Source organism: Salminus brasiliensis, chromosome 1 (genome assembly GCF_030463535.1).
Source record: "Salminus brasiliensis chromosome 1, fSalBra1.hap2, whole genome shotgun sequence".
In the NCBI taxonomy this organism is placed as follows: Eukaryota; Metazoa; Chordata; class Actinopteri; order Characiformes; family Bryconidae; genus Salminus; species Salminus brasiliensis.
The window spans coordinates 46,715,990-46,743,986 of record NC_132878.1 but is presented as its reverse complement, the minus strand read 5'-3'; the positions used below and the strand labels follow the sequence as shown (position 1 = coordinate 46,743,986).

At 37.9% G+C, this 27,997-nt stretch overlaps 1 protein-coding gene across 2 annotated transcripts; it reads right to left on the bottom strand.

Moving 5' to 3' along the window:
• Positions 1 to 23: 23 nt before the first annotated feature.
• Positions 24 to 27,859, bottom strand: LOC140556240 (uridine-cytidine kinase-like 1). 2 transcript variants are annotated; one of them, XM_072679922.1, is made up of 15 exons: positions 27,757 to 27,859; positions 24,606 to 24,808; positions 22,723 to 22,829; positions 22,036 to 22,206; positions 20,183 to 20,254; positions 14,502 to 14,691; positions 13,895 to 13,956; positions 12,543 to 12,559; positions 10,545 to 10,643; positions 10,333 to 10,426; positions 6,640 to 6,702; positions 6,192 to 6,314; positions 5,291 to 5,398; positions 3,443 to 3,599; positions 24 to 1,115 (listed from the first exon to the last, which is right to left on the bottom strand). In XM_072679922.1, the coding sequence occupies exons 1-15, from the start codon at positions 27,840 to 27,842 to the stop codon at positions 1,039 to 1,041; spliced, it is 1,629 nt and encodes a 542-aa protein (XP_072536023.1). In that variant the 5' UTR covers positions 27,843 to 27,859; the 3' UTR covers positions 24 to 1,038. The 2 variants fall into 2 exon arrangements, with proteins under 2 accessions (XP_072536023.1, XP_072536016.1); XM_072679915.1 differs by lacking the exon at positions 12,543 to 12,559 and adding an exon at positions 11,888 to 11,907.
• Between the last annotated feature and the right edge of the window lie 138 nt (positions 27,860 to 27,997).

Sequence of the window (27,997 nt, the reverse complement as noted above, 5' to 3'; positions counted from 1 at the left end):
CACAGCACGCATCAAATCACAAGTCATGGTTTATTTGCATTTATTCTAATATTTGCATTACTTGAACAAATGGATGTTTACAGCACAGATAATGGATAAGGATGAGATCATTTTTTCAGATGCCCAGATTGCCTTTGCAGTCATGTGAAAGACCAAACACTCAGGACCAAATAGAGCTTGTGCATTTTACGTTGGCTGTAGACAGCACCATAAAGTCAGCACTGTACTCACAAAATTGTTTGTTTTTATGGACACCCTACTCCAAGCCCTCAAAATACATAATAAATAATTTTCAGTACTGCCTTCAATCAAAGCTAACAAATATTAAATAGATTATCTACTTTTAAATAGTTCAAGTATGTCAAGGTGAAATTGGCAACACAGAACGATTTCTATACACCTAAATGTTTTCTCTCAAGTGACTGAACTGCAATTGGAAAACACCTTTTCTTTTGGACACCCATTTAGAACACATTTCTTTTAAAATTCCAAGCAAAATGACTTGAGATCCCTTTTGCACACACATAAAAAAAGAAATATGAAAACCTGTAATACAAGTTGAGTTTAAAGCTGTAAAAAAGCTGAATAATGAGCTATTTTTAATTGAACTTCTTCAACTTCTAGAATTCATGCAATTTAAATAGATTATTTAAACAAACCCAATGTTGGTTGACTTAAATTCTTTCCACTTAATACTAGTGGAGTCTTTCACTACTATATACAAAATGGCCCGCCTTCATATTAGGAATTAACAGCCAAATGTTAATCAGAGTAGATGCTAGTTGATGCTTGATTGCAGAAGAGACTTAAAATTACTTACTTTTACACCATATTAACTCGAGCACTTTGAGGAAATACAAGTAGAACACCCTTATTTTGAGAAGAGAATCTGTGAAAGCATGTAGTAATGCATGGCACAGTTGAGATAACACATAGACAGTTGTCACTGCCACAGTCATAAAATATGCTTTTCCCCCCTATACCCTTTAGGGGGAAAAAAACAGACAAACAAAAACAAATGTATTCTATGATCAAGCCTCAGTAGTCCATCCCTTCATCGCTTTCATACCAGTCTGAAGGAGCGTCTGTTCCAAAGTAACGATCTCCGAAATTACCTGTAAAACACAAAGCTTTGTTCCATCTTTTACAGTTTTAATCTAACAAAAGCAAAAAGGGCCCAAAGAAAACATTTGGACAATTCGGATGGATCCTTCATTACACCCCCCTCAAGCAAGTATCAGCTTGTAAATGCTTTTTGTATCTAGCCAAGAATTCTTGTCTGGTATTTACTTGAATTCATATTTCCAATTTTTAAGCTCACAGGAAATGCATCAGGCTTGTTTAGATGTTACCTTGACATTTTCTTGGTCTTCCAGACCTCAACTTGACCTCTTTGGTTCCTGTAAACTGCCATTTCTCAATTACAATATGAATTTAGGAAACAGCTACCTGAAAAGTTATTTTTACAGCCTTCTCCTGTTTTATGTTAACCACTTAATATACACACATGAACAAAATTGTTGGTACCCCTTGGTTAATGAAAGAAAAACCCACAATGGTCACATAAATAACTTGAATCTGACAAAAGTAATAATAAATAAAAATTCTATGAAAATGAACAAATAAAAATCTGACAATGATTTTGAACCATGCTTCAACATAATTATTTAAAAAATATATATAAATCATGAAACAGGCCTGGACAAAAATGATGGTACCCCTGAAAATAATTTGACCAAAGGGACATGTTAAATCAAGGTGTGTCCACTAATTAGCATCACATGTGTCAACAATCTTGTAATCAGTCAGTGGGCCTATATTATAGGGCTACAGGTAGTCACTGTGCTGTTTAGTGACATGGTGTGTACCACACTCAACATGGACCAGAGGAAGCGAAGGAAAGAGTTGTCTCCGGAGATTAGAAAGAAATTTATAGACAAGCATGTTAAAGGTAAAGGTTATAAGATCATCTCCAAGCAGCTTGATGTTCCTGTGACTACAGTAGAACATATTATACAGAAATTTAAGATCCATGGGACCGTAGCCAACCTCCCTGTACGTGAGGAGGAAAATTTATGACAAATCAAAGAGACGGATAATACGAATGGTAACAAAAGAGCCCAGAAAAACCTCTAAAGAGATTAAAAGTGAACTTCATGCTCAAGGAACATCATTGTCGGATCGCACCATCCGTCGTTGTTTGAGCCAAAGTGGACTTCATGGAGGACGACCAAGGACACTGTTGTTGAAAACAAATCATAAAAAAAAACAGACTGGAATTTGCCAAACTACATGTTGACAAGCCCCAAAGCTTTTGGGAGAATGTCCTATGGACAGATGGAACTTTTTGTCAAGGCACATCAGCTCTATGTTTGCAGAAGGAAAAATGAAGCATATCAAGAAAAGAACACTGTCCCTACAGTGAAACATGGAGGAGGCTCTGTTATATTCTGGGGCTGCTTTGCTGCATCTGGCACAGGGTGTCTTGAATCTGTGCAGGGTACAATGAAATCTCAAGACTATCAAGGGATTCTAAATAGAAATGTGCTGCCCAGTGTCAGAAAGCTTGATCTCAGTCGCAGGTCATGGGTCTTGCAATAGGATAATGAACCAAAACACACAGCTAAAATGCAAGAATGGCTAAGAGGAAAACATTGGACTATTCTGAAGTGGCCTTCTATTAGCCCTGACCTAAATCCTATTGAGCATCTTTGGAAGGAGCTGAAACATGCCATCTGGAAAAGGCACTCTTCAAACCTGAGACAACTGGAGTAGTTTGCTCATGTGGAGTGGGTCAAAATACTTGCGGAGAGGTGCAGAAGTGACTCATTGACAGTTACAGGAATTGTTTTATTGCAGTAATTGCCTCAAAAGGTTGTGCATTTTTTAAAATAATTCTGGTGAAGCATGGTTCAAAATCAATGTCGGATTTTCATTTGTTCATTTTCATAGAATTTCTATTTATTATTACTTTTCTCAGATTCAAGTTATTTCTGTGACCATTGTGAGGTTTTTCTTTTATTAACTGAGGGGTACCAACAATTTTGTCCATGTGTGTATTTTTCAGAGTGATAAGCAGCCCAGGGCTGCTTACTGTTGGCACAAGATTTTAGAAGATTGAAATTTGCAACAACTAGTATTTCCGAATGATGATTCTGAACAATAACTATAACATGCTAATTAAGGTATGAGACCTTGGTAAAAGATATCTGAGAGCTGGAATCTCTTGCTGCTTTTTCCACTCTAAAATTATACAAACAAAAATTATAATCTTAACAAAGTTAAACAAATAGGTTATTGAGCTGGAATAATCAGTCTGTTAATTGAAAGAGGTGGTTGCAACTTTTGGGTACATACAAACAGTTCATTCCAAATATGCAACTAGAACGTTAGTCAAGTGTCTGTTTGTAAAGCATTCCATAAATAAAGCAGACCAGCTCACCAATGCCTGGAATGATGTGAAACTCGTCATTGACCTTCTTGTCGACCGCTGTGGTGATGATTCGCACCTTGGGGAAGGCATAGGCCACTGAATGAACACCCATTTCTGCCATGAGCAGAGAGAGCAGGAAAATCTTATCCTCCTGAACATCGTGGTCCTAAAAACCAAGGGAAGCACAAGGGTTTCACAAAGACATCAAAGTCATAAGTCAAAGTTACTTACCAAGACTGAACTTACCATGGCAACACACTGGAGAATGTTGGGTTTTTTTTTTTGTTTTGTTTTTTGTTTTTGTGGTGGGGGGGGTGGTGAGGCAAAAGAATATCATATCATAGATATCATATAGAAATTATATATCATGATATATATCATTATTCACAATTTTCCAATACAGCCAGACTCTTATAGGAGTGTGATCTGGACTTGACTCCAGCCAATTCAAAATATTCAAATTACTGTCAATAACTCCTGCATTGCCTAAAATCATTTTTCTACCGATAGGTGTAGACGTTTCACACAAGTAGTTTAAAAACTGTAGTTTTTTTAGCACACTGAAGCAGACATCTCCCTTGCATTTGTATTATCTATCCATCTCTCCCACCATATACCCACAAGATACCCACCACCCACTAAATAAAAACATCCCCATGTTACTTGACACTGCCTGCCCCATACATTAGGGTTGGGATGGTATTGACTTAAGCCATATACAGTGGGGCAAAAAAGTATTTAGTCAGCCAAGTTCTACCTACTTAGAAAGATGAGAGAGGTCTGTAATTTGTTCACCGCAGGATGATGTTGCATAATTGTGCATGTTTAATCTGCCTGGACATAACGCCAGTTTTATCCCCTCTCTTAATCCATTTTATATCCAATTTCCTGTTGTGCTATCTAATGTTGACCAGATAAGGATGCCCCCCCCCCTTTTGCAATACCTAGTAATACCTTACACATTTTCTACTCATTTACCACCATCTTTCTAAAAATGTTCTTAGATTAGTTCTTAAGAAAAAGTCCTAATAAAAAAGTCTATATTAGCTTCATGATGTGTTTCTAAATCGCATGCCATGTTTTTAAATGTGTTTTTGATCTCGGCTACGCTTTTATAATGCAGGGTCCCAATTGTCCTTGTAACAAAACTGAACAAAACACAAATAAGACGACATTGGTGACCATCAGAACCTTTGTAAAAATTGCATGAGTGGGTTTTAAGAAGAAATTTCTCCTTAAAAGGGTTGGTGAATAGGCCACTGACTAAAATAAATAATAAAGAAAAAATAAATAATTAGTCCATGTTATTTAGAACACAAAAAGCAGCCTACAGCTGTGCACGCTCTCTTTTAGCACTGGATAATGTCTAGAGTTACAACCATTGGTCTAAGATTATTTTTAATTTTTTAAAAATTAGTTTACATTGTGCCTAAAAGGTTTGTTTCTTATTGAGAATTTTTCACTTACGTAGGTTATATATTAATTATTTATTGCAGTTATTGGTGCTGCATTCAATATCTTTGTTACCATAACAGACAAAAAACAAAGCAAAAACAAACAGGGCTAACACCTATTTTAACTTAATGGGGTTTATGTTGATCAATCCAATCCGGAGTTTTGTAGTGGAACACCAAATCAGCCAATTTTAATTCTTAAGTTATGTGCTACACAAAAAGAAAAAAGTATAATGAACTAGTAAATCTAAGGTTATCATCTCTGAGGTCTTATATGCACTGACTTACTATCCCCATACTGTTGGAAAAACTGACACTTCTTTAATATTTACTAAGATCATATAACTGAAACGGTGGACAAAAAAACAAAAACAAAATAGAAGATTTAGAATGAACAGCTTACAAGTAATACTCGGACAGCCATGAGAGCAGCAGCCCCTGTGGACACAGTGCTGTCCATCAGGATCACATAGTCCTCACTGATGTCCTTTGGTAAGCGCAGGTAATGAAGCTGAGAAGTAAATCAGACAAGGACAAGATTAAGACAAGACAACCATGTACACCATTTGTGACAGGAATGGGATGGAATTTGGCTTCTGCCTTTAACCCATCCGTGCAGTGAACACATACACATGCACATCAGTGAAACACACACAGTAGAGATTGAGCACACATGCCCAGAGCAGTGGGCAGCCTTTGCTGCGGCACCTGGGAAGCAGACAGGGTGAAGGGTCATTGCTTAAGGGATTTAACATCTTGCTGTATTTTATATTAAAGAAAGTGTGGCAAAATGAAAGCAAGAATGTTTGGTTTAAAGCTGAAAGCAGTGTAGTGAACTAAACTGAACATGACTACAGTCTAAGGGGCAGCAGAGGGCGCTGTTACCACACCACCAGAACTCTTGTTCACAATGTAGCAGCCTTTGTGAAAATATGCTCTGACTGAGCTGAAGTGGCCAGAACACAAAGGCAGTGTTTGGCTGCATATAGCAGTTTAGGAAAGTAATCACTGATTAGCTTGGACAATAGTGTAATATAAAGTGTTTCTACACAACTGAGCTCTTCTCTGCTTTGCCCTCTCTTTAACATGAACTAAGAGGTGCCATTCATCCGAGTGAAGATGCTCTGGTATATATTTTCACATTTAGACACGCCCCCAAATATCTAAACACCAAAATGATAAAACAGTTGATATCCAAATATTCAAATAATTGGGGGCACAGTTCTCCCTTTTACATGAGGAAAAATATCACATGCTAACACAAATCTTGGAATATGTCAGGTCTTAAGCCGCAGGGTCAGTACCTCAGGCTCTCCAGTGTCATGGTTGGTCTGGATGAGAATCTTTCCCAGTCGAATGTCTTTACATACTGCCATTAAGGCCTGCTCCATGGTCTCCCCTGCACGCAGAATGGACACCCCAGTGATCTACACACACACACACACACACACACACAAAATACCTGGGTGTAAGGGAGGCAAGAAATGCATGTAGTCACACAAAAATAAGGTAATGAATAGACTGTTTTTCAGTAGCTACTGGAGCAGTGCATCATGAAAAATGTATGTGTTACTGTATTGAACCACATTAGTGATCACATCATTGTGTGTGTGGCGTGTGTATGAGAGAGAGAGTGTCAGCAATCAGGATTGGAAACAATGCTTACATTTTACTGAGAGACTGGTAAAATCACAGGGCTAATTTTAAGTAATTAGGTCATTACGGAATCTACAAACAGAAAATAATACTAACCCTTTTTCCACTGAGTCTTTTTCCTTCATATATGGTCCCTTGGGGTGTCTCGACAGACACTGGCTGTGAAGAAAGTACAGTGCTACAATAAGTAACACTTGCATTCATTTGTGTAGTTATAGCACTCTACAGACCACTTCTGTTATGCTTTATTTGATGTTCACTTTCATAAGCTAGAGAACCACAGGTTTAAAGACCGCTTCTTCATCTAGCTTCATCTGTCTGTGTTAACCTTGGATAAGATTTGTTTGTAAGTATATAGTGTTTTTAGAAAATATTTCTGCTTATATTTCATTGTATATCATTATTTCACACTACAGCAACTTCACTGGATAGAAGTGCTGGATCTTCCATAAACTGGCATATAAGCCTTTAACACTTGGAGCTGTAATCTGGTGATGTGATGAGCTATGATGAGCTTTTAATAGAGAAAGCTTGGATGGATGCTGCTCTCGCTACACTGAAGCTGAGAACACAAAGAGATTGGAGAAGATAAGGCTAAAGCCTTCGAGTTCTCAGTAGCTGAGTCAGACAGAGGCAATATAGCAACAAACATTGCAGCTCCTTCATCTCAATCACCACGGAAAAAAACAGTTGTAGTTTGTAGTAGTACAATTGACTCAGCACATTGTCAGCCTCAGCAATTCAATCCTGCTGTCAATGCTTTTTCAGACTTCACCAATTGTGGCCTTAACAAGACTAGACCACATACCTCAACAGAGCCACATTCTAAAGCTTACCTTCATGCCTCACACCCCATTCTTACCAAATTTGATGATCTGATAGATAGCATTTTGGAATGGAAGTCAAGTCTCCATTGAGGGAACAGGACTCCGTGAGGAGCTTGATCTGCTAAGTAGGTTGTTAGGCCCACAATCTTCAGCACATGTCAAAAGGATTTGAGCGGTCCATATCAATGACCCAGCTCTAGGCTTAAAAATGCCATGGACTCGACTAGAAGAATGTTATGGGTCACTGGAAATGATTGAAAAGTCTCTCTTTGACAGAATGGAGGTTTCCGAAAATCAGCAATAAATATTCTCAGAAACTCAGATAGCTTGGCGACCTGCTACAGGAGGTAATATCCTACCTGGACTGACTTACCTAGACACAGCTTGAGGCCTGAACCCCATAGTAGAGAAGTTGCCATTTAGCCTTTAAGACAAATGGATCTCTCATTAAAGTAATAACAAGCTGCACTACAATGTACATTTCCCACCATTTGCCTACTTCGCTGACTTTGTTTGCAAAGAGGCTTACATTCGCAATGATCCACATTCAACTGCTACTGCAATAAAGACTAACAGTGCAGTGATGGAAATGAAAAGTTCAAGATAGAAACTTCATCTCATGGACCTTTCTTCTGCATCTGATTCTGACTCTATAGTGCTGGACAGGATATTGGTAAGCCATGTCTGAGCAAAACCATTGACGAATGCAAGGCATTCCTTAAAGAAGCTGGTATATGTTTCAGATGTTGCTCTTCAAGCAGACATGTTGCCAAAGATTGTATGGTTGCAGTTAATTGTAAAGAATGCAACAGCATCAAACACACTCTTCACCCATGACCAGCTCCATGGTGTAGCCAGACCCCTGAGTCAAAAGATGGCGGGGAGGAGAAGAGTGAAGCATCTCCTACTGTGAACTCCAAGTGCACAAATGTCTGTGGAGAAAACAATAGACCACACTCTTGTTCTGAGATCTGCCTCATCAAAGTGCACCAAGGGACAACTGGACAGATCAGTGAGGCTCTATGCTATTCTGGATGACCAGAGTAACCGGTCACTTGCAATACTGTAGTGCAACTACATCACTGAAGACAGGTCAGAAATACCCACTCTGGAGTGGCCAAACATCATACTCACCTTAACTACATTGCTAAGCACATTCCCCCACTAGACCCAGAGGCATAAATTCTGCTTCTTGGGCATGATGTCTTACAGGTCTGCAAGTTAGAGGTCAGCGCAACGGCCCCAACAATGTACTATATTCCCTACGCTTGGATCTTGGCATAATCAGTGAAGTCTCTAGGTACAGCTCACAAACTTAAAGATGCAAGCGTGTTCCACACTCAGTTTCTTGAGAACAGACACTCTTACTTCATACCTTGCCCAAACCATCTTATTCTGAAAGAGAAGCTCATTGAGAATGGTAACACATTGCTAGCCTTTGTTCCTGCTCCACATGCTGAAGATGAGTTTTCAGCACACAGAGCATGATAACAAGGTTGCCTTCTTTATTGAGAACAAGCAGTTCATCGAGCTTACGGATAAGATATTCATGGATGAAGGGAACACTTGCCTTCTGCACATCAAGACCGTGTCTGTCTATCAACAGAGAGCAAGCTCTGGGTGGGTATAACTCTCTTTGTTAAACTCTTGAAAGAAAGACCCATATAAAGCAACATTTCTTCATGTTCATGCAACCGATCTTTTATTAACATCATAAAGAGCCTTCTGGTTCCTCCCTATATTTGGAGTGTACCACCCCCACAAGCCAGGTCAAATGCAGATTGTGTTTGACTACAGTGCCAAAGACCTTGGAGCGTCTCTCAATGATATGTTGCTGACCGAACCAGACCTGAACAACAGTTTGCTGAGAGTTCGACATAAACAAATTGCTGTTACTAATATAGAGCAGATGTATTACAGCTTCATTGTATGTGTGTTCATGTGTTTGGCAACAGTCCCTCGCCAGCAGTGGCCTCAGACGGGTTGTTCTATATGGAGAAGATGAGTTTGGTCATGCAGCAAAGTTCATCCATAGATAGTTCTATGTGGACGACGGCCTCAAGTCGCTGCCCTAAAGTCGCTGCCCTCTGTAGCTGAAGCAATCAGCTTACTCAAAGTAGTTTGTGATATGTTGTCTATGTCTAATTTACATCTTCGTAAGATTCAACTGGGACCTGAGCAATGATACGTTTACCTTCAGGGTCGCTACCACCACAAAGCAATTGACACGCAGAGGTGTGCTTTCCACTGTGAAGTTTGTTCAATCCACTAGGCTTAGTAGAACCAATCTCTATATAAGGAAAGTTCCTGCTTGGAGAATTCACTCACAACACTGCTGACTGGGATGATCCCATCCCACCTGAAAAAGGAAGAACGTGGATGACTTCGTTCATGTCTACATCGCCAGCAGTGGAGAAGGGTTTTGGGAGAGATGGAATCCAGATGGGAGAGATGGTTCCAAATGCCAGAAAAGTCATCCCAACATCAAGGAGGGAGACATAGTGCTTTTACGTGATACCCAGGTGGAGAGAACCCAGGCTTTGGTTATGAAAGCCTTCCCTGGAAGCGACAGTAAGGTCAGAAAATTGGAGCTTTAGGTCACCAGTGGACTTCCAAGATCTTCTTCCGGTCCATCACTAAGGTGGTGGTGCTTTCGTCTCCCAAGGATCACCTAGATACTTATTCACCTTAAGGTGTTTAGTCTTCAATAGTGACAATGCCAGACAGGGAGGTTATGTTACATGCATTTCTTTATGTGGTTAAACGACCCTCTACAGACCACTTCTGTTAAAAATATGACACAAATAGCATGGTGGACACTGGTGATGAACTTATGTATCCTTCTTGTAAACAGTACACTGTGAAAAATACACAGCGTTAGCAACTAATTCCTTCAGTTCATTTTCTACAGAATGGAAAAGATAACAAAACTGTGGTCACTGATAGCCAAAGAGACACTAACCTTCAGTGGCAGGAAGGAGAGGGCATGCTCAATAAGAAGCCTCATTAATCTCTTGGAATAGAAAATGAATTCATCCCGGTTAGTTTCCTTATTCCTGCAAGAGCAGAGACACGTATATATTAATACGATGTGGCCTTTGCTCAAGTGGAATATCCTTATTAATTAACTGTCTCTGTTAAAAGGATTTTCTAATGTAATTAGTGCGGTCATACCTGATAATAGTGTGCATTCCCCGCACCTGTGGAGTGCTCTCCATAACACTCAGTGTCTTAGGCAAGGGCTGACCTTGATGCGCAGACGCTAAGGCAGATCTACACACAACCACAAAGCTAAGATTACAATCAAGCACACCAAAAAAAAAAACAAAAAAAAAAACAAACAAAAAAAAAAAAAAACTATGAATGTACTCTAAAGCCTTGCTAGGAAAGCCTTGATGATAACTGTTAAGGTAGCAAGTCAGTGGTAAGATCTTAAAGGAAAATTTCAATGCATTTATACATTATGACATGTTTTATTAGAATTTTAACATATTTAACAACAGAAATTCCTTTAATAGGCTTTTAGGGCAAATAACTAGAAAGTTATGTAACAGTTATGTAATAGTTATGTAATAACCTATTTTAATTATACTTCTTAATACACACATCTGAATATAGAAATGGTTTTTGGATTTTTTTTGGACAGTGTTTAGGATCTCTGCATTAGACGACTGAAAAAAAGTGTCATGTTTGTTAAGAAGCTATGTTCAATTTAGAAAGGAAAAACTGAGAATACATTAAGAGGCTTTTGCATTCACAGTACAAATGTTATGTGGTTGCACCCTGGACCACCTCTAAAGGTAAGGATAAAGATACAATTTGAAACTGTATGATTGGATTACCCTTGACACAGGTTAAATGCCTGAATGAACGGGGCTTAAAAAGATGATGTTAACTAATCTACTTTTAAACATATGGTTTTACAACCTGAAACTAGGTCAATTGGAAGCCTATATGAGGTAATGTATGCACTCTGTTTTATGTTTCACAAAGCACCATTTAATATTACAGAGACACTATTAAAACATGCTTTTTGAGAAACATTGAAATTTTCCTTTATTAAAAAAGAATTACACGTGAACATCAAAAACAATGCTTTGCAGAGGAACAGTAAGAATAAGAAATACTCCACTATGCCACATCTTCATTAACTGAATGGACATACTTGGAGACATCCACTTTAGAGTTGCTTAGTTGTATAGTTAATAAATTAATATTTATTAATATAATACAAATATTTAATTGTTGTTGCCCATAATTAGAAAGCTCAGCTTAAAATCTTAAGCCCCGGGACACAGATGGCTTGTATAAAAAACTGGAGATGTTAGTTGGCCATACACTTAAAAGTAAGTAAAAACAAACAAAGAACCTCATTGTCAGTAAGAGACTGAAGGCAAATATCTTGGAAAAGAGATGAGGGCAAAAACACAGAGAAATTCCAGAGAGAGATATAGGGGAACAAGACAAAATACAATGGAAATGGAACTAAAAAGAGGGATGCAGGAGTTTATCCTCACATATCCCAGCGGAGCTTCCTCTGAAGAAGGTGACACAGATTCATTGTGATGACAAGAGACAGAAAAAGAGAAGGGAAAGAGAACACAACCCCATTAAAGCTCAAAGTCAATTTAGCTACAGCCATGTCAGAAACTGCAGCAGTGGGTAGTGACCCTGACATAGGGTCACTTAGGGCGTGTGTGTGCACATGGGGATGGTCAGGTTTAGGGGATGTTTCTTTGGTAAAATGAGAATGTACTTCACTCCTTTTAAACATGATTATAAATTTTAAACATGAATCAATCAATTTTGTTTACTTAACTATAACTATGTTTGATCAAACAAAACCACTGAATCATCCCCTCACCCATGTTAACTAAAGCCTTAGAAACACCAAAAGTGCAAAAAGAGATTAAGGATAAATACAGTATTTTACTTCTATTATAAAGCACCCCAATGTCAGGGTTCAGGTTCAGGGTACAGCAACAATTATGAACTTAATAATGACTTCCGAGTATGTAATTTGTATAATTTGTAAACAGTATCCAATCAGTGTAAATACATTTCCTTCATCCAGTCTCTTATTACATCTCTGTGGTTTTGTGGGGAGAAAGAAAACAAAAAATACTGATAGATGGAGGTGGAATGAGGGAGATTGGGGATTTGCAGCCATACCTCACTGTGATTTCTCGCTGAGATGAGTTAGAGTGCATTCAGTCAGGGAGGGATTTAGCAAGTATTTCATTAAAAATGCACACGAGGAAGGAGAGAGATTTAAAAAAGAAGAAAAAAAAGAGACTCATGAAATGGAACATCCAATGAAAGAAAGCCATTCCAACACTCAGCCCCTCCCCACGTGATATAAACATACATTTAAAAAAAGGAGTATGGTCACATGTAATGTTCCATCAATTTCAGTTGAATTCATCATGTTTTTCTCAAAATGACAGTGTTCCATCAGTCTTTCTCTGTGCAACCAGAACTAGCATAACAGGAAACTCAAAATGCCTTTATAATCAAAACAGAACACCACTTAAAGCTGCTAATCTACATTTCTAAGTCCAGGAGGTACTGTATAATTTTAAGTCTTTTACTAAATTAAACGGATAAGTTAGTCATTTAGAGCAGTTTGATATGAAATGTGTTGGCAGGTCAGAATTGTTCACAGTAATGGTGATGGGAACCAGACATCTAAAAGAGTTTCACTTCCAAAAGCTACATTACAGAATGGAATTACATGAAATGCTTACAAAATGTTTCACTATTCTGTATAAAACTCATAAAACAAATCTATATTTGCATTGTAGATATTACAAACACTGATTCTCATCACCACCACTTCACAACAAACCACTCTGAATGCATTTGCTTTCAACATTAGCCTCACTTTGACTGATCTCATTAGGATAACAGCCATATTTTCCAAGGATAATCAACCATTGACAATTTAATTTCTAAGAAATGTTTTAACCTTTAAAGCAGGTGTGTGCATGCGAGTAAATGAGGGATATATCATCATGGCAGCTCTGTTACAGTATTACTGGCTTCACAAAGACATGAGAAACAAACTGGAACAATGCCAGTACCACTTTGGCCATTGCTGTCCAAGGTAAACTCGAGAGAGGCTTTTTAGCATGCGTGCAAAGCTTAGAAATTGCTTACACATATGTGTAGACTCACAGACACAGGGCTCTGTATATACACACACACAACTGCAAATGACCTCAACTTCTAAGCTTTGCAGGAATGTTCAAAAGCTTCTTTCTTAAATTCACCTTTGACAGCTACCAGTTAAATTTGGCTTTGTGTTATTTGCCTATTTTGGAGGTTATGGAGAATAGTGAAATAAGGCAAATCTTCAAAATATAGTATTAGGTTTCATATGCACACTCATGCAACAAATCTCAGATAGCTGGGATGATGACATGCATGAAGGCCATTCTTAGTTTATACTTCAGACCCAATGACCGTATGTACATTATTTTAATTTCGGTGTCTGTAGACATAAACATGTTATTTTGACATACCTTTTCAAGTTGACTATGGACATGCTGGACAATTAAATCCAAAGCTACGAAGTTCTCCCCACCTTAAGATGAACAGAACAGCATAAGACACAACAAACCATAACAAATATACTACTGATGATACTAATATACTAATCCTAAAAGCATGGGTACTATTCTAATATTGGCTACTACTCCAGCAGTTCTAGAAATACTCAAACCAGTCCATCTGGCACCAACAATCACACCACTTCAGAAACACGGAGATGAAATTTAGTTTCTCTAATTTAATGGTTTATATGAACATTATCTGAGACTTCTAGCCCATATCTGCATTCACGTCTTCTAAATAATTTGATCTGTGAGCATATATTTGACACTTGAAGTTGAATTAAGGTTAAAATGAGCTATATTTATTTCTATTTTAATATATGTGCTCATTGGAGAGATTTTATAATTGTTCAAGGACAAGTGTCACAATAATAATATTCAATATATTTGTGCAAAATTATATCAGTATAATTGATATCAGGCTTACGTTTTAGTGAAATTCTTTGAGAGTGAATCTACGCAATTGTGCAATATTCTTTTTTTACCTTCTTAAGGCCAAATTTAGTTCACCACTTACCTCTTGGAACCACAATATCTGCCACCTGGACTGTGGGTTCAATATACTGTTCGAAAGCTGGCTTTACATATTTATTGTACTGTTTAATGACACCAGCAATGTCGCGTCCTCGCTCCGAAATATCCCTCTTCAGCCGCCTGACTAGCCGGATGTCCGAGTCAGTGTCCACAAACACCTTCATGTCCAGAAGCTATGGGCAATACACCAAAAGAAGAGGTAGGTGAGGAGGTAAAACATGCAACAATAATAATAATAAACAAATGTTCGGGGCACAAAATATATGTTTTAAACGCTATTAGATTTTATTATTTATTCATGATACATATCACTGTAAAAATACACACGCACAGTTAATGGCATGTACACTGAAATATTATATTGTACAGTTGTCATAAATCTACACAGAACTACTATTTTTTTTTAAACCCTCATAGTGTAGGATGTGCATGGAGCAATGTACTGTTAAAAATGTGGAATATGCTATTTTAAACAGGAGCAGGTAAAAAAGTAAAACTGTTGTTGTGTACTTAAACATCAATGGCAGTCAAATGTAAATTCCAATTGATCACAGAACAATTAGACATAATTTGTTTGAAGTTGGACAACATTTCTCCTAAATCCCAAATAAAAATATTGCTATTTAGAATTTAAATTATTAAAATTTAAACAACTTTGAGAGCATTCAAAAATCGCTATGGTGAGAAAACCTTGACTGCCAATCTCAGCATTACTATTGAGTGACTTTATGCCATTCATAGAATGCAAATTCAGGTAACTTAGGTTGGTTTGATGAAATGCCTGAAACAAAATGGCTGCCATACACGTAGAGATGCAAAAAAAAATCAGAGCTGTATGTATCAATGATGTTTACTTGCATGTCCAAATCTTCTATCCTGAAGCTGGCAACCACCTGATTTGTTTTAAGGAAAACTTGGTAAAGAAATAAAACTAATATGCATTCATATCTGAAGTGTTTGAAAATACTTCCTTTTCTAAGTATAGAATAATGGGTGCTAGAGTAACGTTGCTAACAAACACTGGAATTTTATCAATCTCACACACCTAAAACCATCTCCAAAGCTGCTAAAAAAGGTATTCAGATTAATCAATGTGAAGATTTCAACACAACTAATAGGCTTATTTATATGATTATATATATATATATATATATATATATATATATATATATATATATATATATATATATATATATATATATATATATATATATTGAACAGATTGGAGATTACTTTTTGAAAACCTTTAGTCTTTGGCAGTCATTTAATGGTTTTTGACCACCTGCCTCCTCAGGAATCTGGTGGTAGCCAGTGATACCATCCTCTTTCTGCCATGTTTCTAACATGCAATCAAACATCACAGTTAACAGACCCCTAGTCAGTCCAGGTATTTGTTGTGCTTTAGTTCAAGCACACCTGATGTAATTAATGACAACTAGTGGAATTTTGTGTTGAATCTAGAGAAACCAGTTATTTGAGTTGGTAGCAGTATGTGTAGTGAATGTTAATGTGTATATAGTCTGTGTATAGTCTACTGTGAGGGACAAGCACCTACATTTTAGTTTATTGCAAAAAGCTGAACGTTTGTACATTTTGCTAATAAACCTAATTTGCAATGACCTGACCATGTTGGCAGTTGTAAATTATTCACCAGACAGTAGAGATGCTGATTTTCAATTGTTCTTAGATCTTTTCAAATCCTTTCCCAGACTTATCTGCATCTAGTTTAAACACACTTGTGGTAAGATATTTTGTTGAGTCATTATACATAAACATTCATTTAAAAGTATAAAATGAAGTAACAATGTACAAAAATAAAAATGAGCTGGAGTGAGTGAGTGAGTGAGTAAGTGGAGTCTTTGCATAGACACAAGCACCCATGCATGCACTCCCCATTAACTATAACTATTGGAATGGCCATAGTGGAATATAGTAAAACTAAAAGACTGGTCATCATGTGGAGTGCACAGCTGACCAGAGCTTAAAGAGCTTTTCAATGATAAAATTACAAACAGAAAAAGATGAAATTAATGGTTGTTTATATTACATTATTTGTTAAACTCAAACTCATATTGAAACATACACAAACTGTCTAAGGAATGTTTAGGTGTAAATTAAATGTTGTCTCTAGTCAGAGAGAGAGAGAGAGTGTGTGTGTGTGTGTGTGTGTGTGTGTGTGTGTTTTTTGTTTGTTCATTTGTTATTAGTGTGGAGAGAAGGTCCCATTTCTTTGGAGATGTGAATGGAGCTGCGATGGTCAAAGCTACATTTTTTCAAAGACACAGCCATCCATGTACATTGCCACAACCATTAATCAGGCTACATGCAGCTTTACCTGACACAAGCCATCAAACACACAATGTCACAGTCCCTGTATCTCTTCAAATCTCTCCTTAGGTACTTGCACTGTATCAATCGCTAGATGCTCTGACTTTATGCTCTATTTACTACCTATAATCACTATACACAGCCCTAATACTATCCTACCAAGATGGCGCCCACCGTGGCAGACATCTGTGTGTTTCTCCGCCTATTTATTATTTTAACTAGCGCTCAAGGCGGAAGCGCGTCAAGAGAGGTAGGCTACATGCTAGGCTAAAGGCTAGGTCTATGCATCCACCACTACCTAGCCTGTTGCTAGCTGAGAGCGGAAACCTGGCTCTCCAAAAACACACTTGACAAACGCACTCTGTCCACCGCATCAGAAATGTTCAACTGACTCAGAACTTTTATCTGCCAAGAGTGTTCAGCGTTGTGTTTATCTTGGCTGTTTACATTCTGCCACACACAAACTCAGCTATGGCGCTGGGGCTGCTGCATGTGTTCATTGTCGCCGACAATTTTAACCACAGCAACCTGAGGACTGTCCTCCCCAACTACCATCAGCATGTGTGCTTTCTGACAAGGGAGAACAACATTCACAACCAAGTCTACAGCAACATGAGGGGTGGCTACAAGGCTGTGGCTCGGCCTTACTTCGAACAGTCCGACCACATCTCTGTGTTCCTCTACCCAGCATACAGGCAACTCCTTAAGCAGCCCCCCCCCTAGTAAAACTAGAAAAGTGTGGAATGAACTGGTGCCTCAGGACTTAGGATTGGATGTGTTCAGAACTGCTGCTATAAGAGAAAACTGTACTGTTGACTTAGGATTTATTCTGGAGTAACCAGCTACATCAGCACCTGCATAGAAACCATTGTTCCCACAAAGGACTGCAGAAATTATCCCAACCAGAAACCATGGATACACTGTGATGTTTGGTCCATGCTATGTGTCCGCTCCACTGCATTTCTTTCAGGCAATGCTGAAGACTACAAAAGAGGCATATACGACCTATGTAAATCTATCAGACAGGCCAAGAGACAGTATGGAATGAGGCTGGAGGAATGCTTCACCTCTGGACTCCCAGCGCATGTGGCAAGGACTTCACATCACAGACTATCAACAGAGGAGCAGAGAGGTCACAATCAGCCACACTACACTACCAGACAAGTTCTATGCTCGATTTCGAGACCCAGACAGCCAGAGAGGGGTTATGGCCAAGGGGAGCACACAGAACACATCGCTTGCTGTGACGCAAGTGGCCGTTTGCTAGGCTCTAAAGAGAATAAACCCACGGAAGGCAGCTGTCCCAGACCATATTCCCGGGTGCGCACTCAAGGTTTGCTCATCAGAGCTGGCTGGTGTGTTTGTGGACATACTGAACCTGTCCCTTGCACAAGCTTTTGTGCCATCTTGCTGCAATACCACCAGCATCCTCCCCCTCCTTAAGAAAAATGTCATGACCTGCCTGAAAGACTAATGCCATGTTGTACTCACCCCAATTGTGATGAAGTGCTTCGAGAGAATAGTCATGAGTCACATCCAGGAGACCATCCTCGACACACTGCCATTAACACAGCCCTCACACATCTGAAGGGCAAGGACACATATGTGAGAATGCTATTTATCAACTACAGCTCAGCATTCAACACGGTCATTCCAACCAAACATATGACTGCGTGGCCTCCCAGAGCAACACCAGTATCAAGTTTGCTGATGATACAGTCATCGGACTGATCACTGGTGGGGACGAGACAGCGTAATGATTGTTGATCCGAGGAGGAGGCAGGAGGTACACCCCCCTCTCTATATAGGTGAGACAGAGGTGGAGAAGGTGAAAACCTTCAACCTCCTTGATGTTCACATCAGTGACAATCTCACCTGGTCACACAACCCGCACCACATTGTCCGGAAGTCCCAGTAGTGGTTGTATTTTCAGCCAAAATTCTCACCAACTTCTACAGGAGTACGATCAAGAGCTTTCTTACCAGATCCATTACGGTCTGGTACAGAAAATTGCACAGCTCAGGACAGGAAGACTCTCCAGCGTGTGATTAAGATTGCACAGTTTCCGGAGCAGCCTTCCCCTCACTGCAGGACAACTAAAGGACCAGGGTCATCAGGAGGATCCACAGCATTATCAGGGACAGTACACACCCTTAACAGAGCCTCTTCACGCTCCTAGCATCGGGCCGACGCTACAGGAGTGTTGAAGTCCAGGACAGCCAGCCAGACAAACAGTTTCTATCCACAAGCCATCAGGCTTGTAAACACCTCCTTCCTCCTTCCACTCTGAACTGGCTAAACTCTGACATGCACAAATTAATATAAGCCCACTGCATATATTGCTGCTACTGTTATAATAGTAACGTTTACTTCTGTACTTCCACAATGCACTTTACACATGCACAGGTAACTCTACTCTACTAGCAACTTGCATATGCATCCATGCTGTACTGTAAGTAGTGTACCAAGTAACATTTAGTGTTTTTCTTTAACTAAGCTTCACACACACACACACACACACACACACACACACTTTTTATATTGATATAAGATTATGTCGGTAAATGCAGGAACTGCAAAGTAAAAATTTCATTGTATAGTGTAACTGCTTGTTTAACTTTTTATGCCTGCAGTTCTTAAAATGTAGGCTATGGAATTGGTATATTTATTAAATATTTTTTTGGTTTGCTGATGCTTTGGAAACTTTTGGGAGGATTTGCACAAATTTAGCATGCAACAGATTTTCATCCACTTGCCACTTGTGACAAACAAAAAGCAAACCACACACTTTCACACTAACTGGTATAAAAAAGTGCTTATTAGTGTAGTAATTTAAGCACAGAGGTATGTGGTTCGGGATGCACAAAAAGACAAGCAGAATAGGAAAGAGGTCTAGTTGGATATAGGTATTGATACTCTTTTTAACTTATGTTGTAAACCTGACGCAGTCATGTTTTTTTTTTGTTTGTTTTTTTACAACACCCAGGTACTTGTTCAGTCTCTTGTCATATCAAGATTTGACTACCGCAACTCCCTTGTGAGTTAAAAGGAATGGTGCCACTTTTCAGCACTTACAAACAGCTCTGTATATATGAGAAACATGATCTCTTATCCTAATGGCTCTGATGAAAAACAGAAATAAAACAAAAATGTCCTCATAAGTACATTATGGGGAAGTAAAGTAAGCCAATGGTACGGATTTAATGGCATACGTGAAATTAGGAAACAGGTGAACAAATCTTTTTAATCTACAAACCCTTTTGTAGATTTTTTAGGGAATAATACGTGAGTCGATTTTTTGAGTCGAGTTCTACACATCACATAATTTGAACTTACCTTCAAAAGTTCTTTATTGGCAAAAGCCAATATCCCTTCAAATATTACTACATTGGCCCCATAGATTGTTTTCTGCAAAGAACACATGCAATAAAAATATAAATATGGTAAAAGGACAAAATTATAAAGAACATTCTATTCCAGGGGGTCCCTAAGCATTATCCATATGCAAAACTGGATGTGGATTATGTACAGCAGTTACATTTCTTAATTTTAAATGCTTTGCAAGGTCATGCAACACAAATCACACACTCTTCTATAGGTTAACTTTGCTTTAGCTTTTTTTAAAGTGATAAATGGTTGTTCACATTTTGAAGTTCCCCTCCAACATAAAGTTTTCATTCTTAGTCGTTTGGAGCTTTAACAAGTCAATGCTCTAAAGTATAGACTTTCTATAGTATAATAAATAAATCACATAAACATGTGAAACATATACTGTAAGGCATAAAGGCCACAAAAGAAAGCTGATATCAGCGGTGGTACAAAGAGCAGTCTCATGCCAGATTGAGACTTTGTTTTTTTGCAGCAACTCAGCACATGCATGCCTTAACTCGAGCAGCTCATATTCACAACTGGATAACAGTGGTGTGAAATATTTTAAGGGGAAAATAATTCTCAAATGTATAGTCCTATGTACCTTCATGCCTAATGTTATTACACAAATAACTAAACTTCTAGGGATAAGGAAATTAGCCATTTGTGACTTAGTAGCACATGCATAGCAAATGTTCATAATTATGACAAATATTAATTTAATCAGAAGTTTTCTTAGTTATTAGTTATAAGTTATTCTTGTGTTAAAGTTAGGCCATGTAACTACTGTTACACACAATGCAATCATGTTTTTCATGTTGTGTGTTGCACTATAAGAAACTCTTTGTTATTTCTAGATCTGTTACAGTATATGATTATTTTGAATCCCTCCCTATACCACATTTGTGGTTCTTTTATGGTACCCCATTTTCTAGCATTGGAGATCTATTCTCTGTCCAAACAGAAACACCACTGCTGGCTTAAGCTCACTGCATTTCATATATCAACCATAGTGTAAACTTGATTTAAAAAGTAAAAATCTTGGCATCAGCCAAGTCATTATTTACAGATTTGCATTATTTATTAATTTTTCATTTCTCAACTAAATTAAATCACAACTGGAATTCTCCCACACCTTGTACTTATAAACAGTCTCTTTAACCAATGTACTGCTCTCTTTCACCAACTTACTTACTCTAGCAGTTTATTTGCTATACTTGTCATTACAGTCTTTTGGTGACCTCTGAGATTAACAACCTCCCAAGAGGCTCTAAGGTGACATTCAAGCTAGTGAGGCAGTCGTGCTTCAGCTGTAAAAGCTAATTAATGTAAAGGCTACAAAATAGCTGGGAAGTATGATTACAGTTCTGAAATTGCAAAATATAAGCAGATTTGAATTAGTGTTGTCATGGTGCTCTACTATTTAGCCTTGTGCCTTTCAAAGGGGAGGGTGCTTGTCAGGCACAGTGTAAAATCCAAACATTACTACCACCTTTCAATCAGAGCCAACTCTGAAATGCCCTGCTTCTATTTTAAATACCATATGAGAGGCTCTTGGCCATTTAATGAAATGTATTAGAAAGACCGTATTTAATGATTATTACATACAACAAATATCATTTTCAGACAGTTACTATTTGTTACAATCTTACAAGTTGTTTGGATTCTCCCTCTGACTCCTTCATAATATAAATGAAATTATTCATGTATTTATCAAACAACAATTCTAAAATGTGTTCTTGTTCTCCCCTCTCTCTCATTAAGTCTGTCCATGTGTCCTGAGGACAAAACGCAAATATACAGAGACACTATGTACTTACCCATTCTTTGCGACGGCAGTGGGAAGTGAAATCATACACAGGTACTTTTATGCTTTTGCCCTTCTTCAGTTTTCTCAGTACAGTCACCAGCAACTCAAAGTCAAAAGCGTCTGGATGATCAAAGTTGTATTCATTTTTAGCTGCCAGCTCCTGTTCCTCTTTGGACAACACCTGATTATATAGGAGAGGTCGCACAAAAACATAAATCACTCAAAGCATTTGCAGCAGATCCTTAAGTCCGGTAAGCTGGGTCCCCTATGGATTGCATCAAAGAGCCTTAAGCACCCATGACCCTGTTGCTGGTTCATCAGTTGTTCTTCCTTAGACTACTTTTGGTAGGTACTGACTGCATACCGGAAACACTCCACAATATATGCCGTCTTAAAGGTGCAACAGTTTACTTGCTGCATGGCTGATCATTGTATACTGTATTTCATTCTGCTAGTAAGACCTAAGTATCAAACACCTTTCCTAGTTTTAATCTGGCAACCGGAGGTCCAAAACTGATAAAAAAAGAAGAAGCAGACTAATGCATACATGTTAATAAAAATAACTGTGCAAACACTATAAAAGCAAACAAAAAAAATAATGTAATCTATATTTTTCAAAAAATAAAATAATTGAACATTTCAAATAAACTATTAATTTACTGATTTGCTGACCTTAATATAGCTATCCCTTCATTACCTTGTAGAAAGAGTCCATAGAAAGAAGAACCACCCAAGGAACATCCAGAGCCTCAATTATCTTATTGGCCACTGTGGTTTTTCCAGAGGCACTGCCACCACACAAACCTGCAGAGCACATCAGGAGCTTACACAGCTAAATATCTTAAATATCACTGAAACAACAACAACAACAACTACAATTATAATAATATAATAAAGAATGATTAACTCTACAATCAGTGTTTTTATTCATATTGAATACAAAATCTACAATATAGACAATAACATATATAACATATAGTTCAAAAGACATCCAAATCCTGAAAAATACTTTATGAGCTAAAAGGCACACTGCTGCTTAAGGGACCTGCACAGACGTAACATGCACATTTTCTCACTGAGCAAAACCTGCAAACAGTACAACACAACAGAAAGCTGAAATCAGAGTGACGAATAACCCATCTTCAGAAATAAAAATGATGAGAATCAACATACAGACACAGTTTTCAACCAAAATCAAATTGACACATAAATTAGCTGAATGGTCATCAGGGCAACAGCACTAAAACTAAACATTTCATCAACAACACTAAACGCAGAGCTGCTGATGACTGTAGGCCCAAAATTTATTTAAAACCACATTAACACACAGTTTATGCTCTCAGTTCTCCTCTCCTCGCCCTCACCTCTGTGAGAAGACGTTTCTTATTCATGCAATTCATGCCATTACTAAGATGACACTGTTTCTAGGAAGTTCGTTTTCTGTTGCTGGCAACAGGATCAGTCAGGTAGCACTGTGGCACTTGCTTGTATAACTCAGACAATACAGCAAGTACTTGGGAAGGTTTATTTCCTTTCCCACAGCTAAGGCAGGGCCTTGTTTTATGGTAAGAATCGACTGGAGTACATTCAAGTGTGAAATTGTAATCTGCCAAGCAGAATTCCTAGTATGTAACAGCATACTAATGAAAACAGAGCCTGGTATGGAATCACAACTATGTTACTATATGTGCCACAGCATCAGGGTTTCCTACACAGTCCAATAAATCATATACATGCGCACCTGTACACCTATTTATTCATGTAATTATTAAGATGACACTGTTTCTAGTCAGATCGTTTTCTGTTGCTGGCAACAGGATCAGTCAGGTAGCACTGTGGCACTTGCTGTATAACACAGACAGTAGAGCAAGTACTTCAATCTGATAGAAGTATATATAATTTTTAATACAGTTATGATTATTTATATGATATTAGCTAAGGACAGCAAGATAGAAACAAACTGTACTTTCATTTTTTCAATATATCAACACTGAGTCTACCCTGAGAAAAACAATATTGTGTCAATGAACGAACTAGACCTCCCCATCTACTGAATCACAGTTTTAGCCTTGCAAGTACTTATCATGACCTTTGTAACTGCAAACAATCACACACATAGCTAGCTACTGTTAGTCAACTTTCAGTCTACATTTATATTTAATTTATATTTATAATAATATTTTTTTTATTAAAGCTTAAATTTTGAATACTGAAAACACATTGGGAAAAAAATGGCTTATTTTGCTATATATCGGTGTTAAATGTTCAGCAAGTGAGATTTTTTTGTGACTTTTTAACTCTGGTGTCATTTGCTGTCTTTGTGAAAATTACTGTCAATATTCCAAAGAAGGAATATTATTATTTTGACTTAAGATGCACTGCTTTACAATATCAATATATAAAATAAAACAAATATATATTTAAAACAGGACCCCTTTGAAAACAGAATGGTTAACTCTGAAATACTTCTCCCCAAGAAAGAAAGCTCAAACATCAACTAGCATAGTCATTATCCAATGTGGAATGTTATGTAAGTTTCATATCGTCACTAACTTGGTCATTTAAGTGAAACCAACTTACCTATAACAAAAGCCTCTTTGAAGGTTGTACCAGTGACATTGTACCAGGGTGGTCTTCCTGCCGTGTAGATTGTCCTCTTATTGGTCCTCAAAAGAGGTGGTTCTGTCTTGCTCTGACTTGTGGTTCGCTTTCTTGGTGACAGTGAAGGGGTCAGTGGGCATTTATGCCTTATAAGCCCATCAAGGGAATCCTCACCACTGCCACTAAATTGCAAAACAATAAAAACACCTCACCAAGTGGACGATAACCAAAAACAAACTTTGAGTGACAAACAGCAAAAGCAGACACGACCAAAAGAAGACCAAAAGGAATAAAGACTGAATGTTATAAGCTTTCTTGCTCCTGCGGTTACTGAACAAAAACAAAAAGTTAATAAACACACCTAAGTAAGCTGAGACACCTGTGAAGCTTCATGTCTCAAACGCTAAGATTCTTCAAAATGTTTTGTCATTTCTACATGGAAAATTCATAAAATACCCTTTATTAAAACCTTTCACTTTCACCACGTAACCTGTTTAGATACAAATGCAAACCTGCCGAGTACAGAGACAAATACGTTGTATTTATGAATTATTACCTTTACCTACTGTATTTAATGTAATATATAATCCTTTTGACTGCTAACTTTAACACACACAAAATTGAATATATTTCTAGATGCCTTTTTGATCCGCAAAAGTGTAAAATTTGGCAGGCAAATTTGACTTTCCTACAAATGGGTTCTTCCAACAAATAGATTAGAATTTAAATTTTTGGTGTATCTTTTACCTGAGCTTTCTTTTCATTTTCTCACAAAATTGGATTTCATTATGAAAAACAGATGTCAGAAGAGTTTGCGTTAGATATGCATATGTGCATATACAGTGGAGGAAATAAGCATTTGACCCCCCATTGACTTTAAAGGTTTTAATACAAAAAAATAAATGAAACGTCTCATAATTTTATGCCAGCTTTATTTTAACAGTGACACATAGAATATCAAAAGAAAAACTGAGAAAATTACATGAAATGCGAAACAAAAATTAACTTGAATTTCATTGAAGGAAATAAGTATTTGACCCCCTAGTAAAACATCATTTTATACTTGACAATTGGTGACAGGTGTCTCTCATGCAGGTAACGACTTCACTGAGATTAGGGTGTGTCAGTGGTCTGTGGGAGCCAACATTAGTCATGTTTTTTTGGGGATCAAATATTTAGTTCCCTCCATGAAATGCAAATTATTTTTTATTTAAATATTATTTCATTTTCTAGATTTTCTTTTTTTAAAATGAAGCTACCATAAAAATCATAGACTGTTTAATTATTAGTCAGAGTACAAACTTTCAAAATCAGTGGGGGATCAAATACTTATTTCCTCCACTGTATGCGTGTTTTTATGACATGAATTAATGCGATTTAGGCCTTTTAAGTTTTTGACTTTTCATTGCCCAACATTTGGAACAGAACTGTCCCACATTAGGGGACAGTAATATACACCCACATATGAGAGAGAGAGAGAGAGAGAGAGAGAGAGAGAGAGAGAGAGAGAGAGAGAGAGAGAGAGAAAGATGAATTGCTTCCAATTACAAAAACTTAATATAGATTCCACCTGTTTTCCAGCATGGCCATGTTACTAAAAGTGTCCAAACCATCAGAAATGCCTTGTATACTCACGACTGACCCAATCTTCATCTGAGCAAAGTTGTAAAGAAATGTTCCACAGTGAGCAAGAGAGAATCTATGGTCTCAATGGGACTCTCAGACAGAGCTGCTCACATGGCCACTTAATGTTGGTGTGGTTGAGGGAGAATGAATGAACCTTCATATCGTCTCCAGGAATTCACACACATGCCCAGCTTAGATTGGGGCCTCATTTGAGTAAGGCTCTCATCATATGGTCAGAAAACAGACACAGTGTCATAGGCCTTAATGTCATAAAACAAACTGTGATACTTCAAGCCGCCAGGATATTCTCCAGCTGGTAAGCTTGAGGCGGGCAACAATTAATAAACAATCCATATTAATTAGTACTGTATGATTTTAGTACTATTGCTTACATACATTGTTACTCAATGTAATTAGTACAATGAGAAGGAGCAACCTAACTGTTATTGCAAAACGTGTCACATAATGATTCATAACTAGCACCATTGAGTGGAAGACTAGAGCTGAGTCTTAAACCGCCCACACCACACTATTACGCATACTATTCTAATAATTGCATGTTAATAAATGCAATAATAAATGCAAATGCATGCTGATGGTGTACTATTATTGACGTTCTATGTAATACGGCAGTATTGTGGTTGGTGTGGCACAACAGATAAAACCACTAGCAGCTAGTGAGCTATTACACCATGTGGGAGACCAGGGTTCGATTCTCAGTCTGGGTGACTATCCTGTGCTACACCAATAAGAGTCCCTGGGCAAGACTCCTAACACTACATTGGCCCGCCTCTGTAATACGCGTTACCTAAGTCGCTCTGGATAAGAGCGTCTGCTAAATGCCGTAAATGTAAATGTATACGGATTTGAACCCACTGTGGTTTTAATTCGTGTGGTTTTAAACCGCTTTAGTGTTAAAAACAACAACTGCGGACAAAATAACTGATAGCTGCAAAGTTAGCTTCCAAAATTCCCTTTAACAAAAACCGCATGATGGCAATGGTTTGTATATATCCAAAGATTATGATAAATAACATTTGCTGGTGCCTAGTAATGCCATGTTAATCACTGCAGTGGACACCTTCAGCGATGCTACAATACAGCATTACTACAAAACGTATCAACCTAGCAGCTCTCCCTCTGATGACCATGACTGATAGGACAGCTTCTAGCTAGCTAGCTAGCTAGCTACTTATTAGGGATAGCAGCTTTGCTGGAGTGGTCAGGTCGCCAAAATCAGCTTCACTAGATCAGTCCTTAGGTATGTAATTCAGTAGTAATATATCTCACATGAATACACCACGTTTAGACTCACTGATGCGAAATCACTCATCGCTCAGATTCTAACATATACATATTTTTGGGGATAAATGACCTAAGCTAAATACTTAGCTAGCTAGCCTCGCCTCCCACGCTGAAGAGTCTGTGATCAGTTGGCTTACATGAACACAGCTCATTCATAAAATAACTGAGCCTCTGAACAACAATGTGCGTGATTTTTCACCTATCCGATCTGGACATAGTCCGCTCGTCCTCTCTGTCTTCTTTTTGGGGGGTTTGGACCTCAGTTTGGTTCATTGTCACTTCCATGTTTTCATCTCTCCAAGAGCGTCTGCGCATGTGCAAATTTGTGTTACGTCATCGGTTACGCGGGTCGCTTCTGGTTGCTGATCAGAAAAAAAACTTTCGTAATATTTAAAAGACTAATTTACCAAATAAACGGTATGTCTAGGCTAGTCATTTTG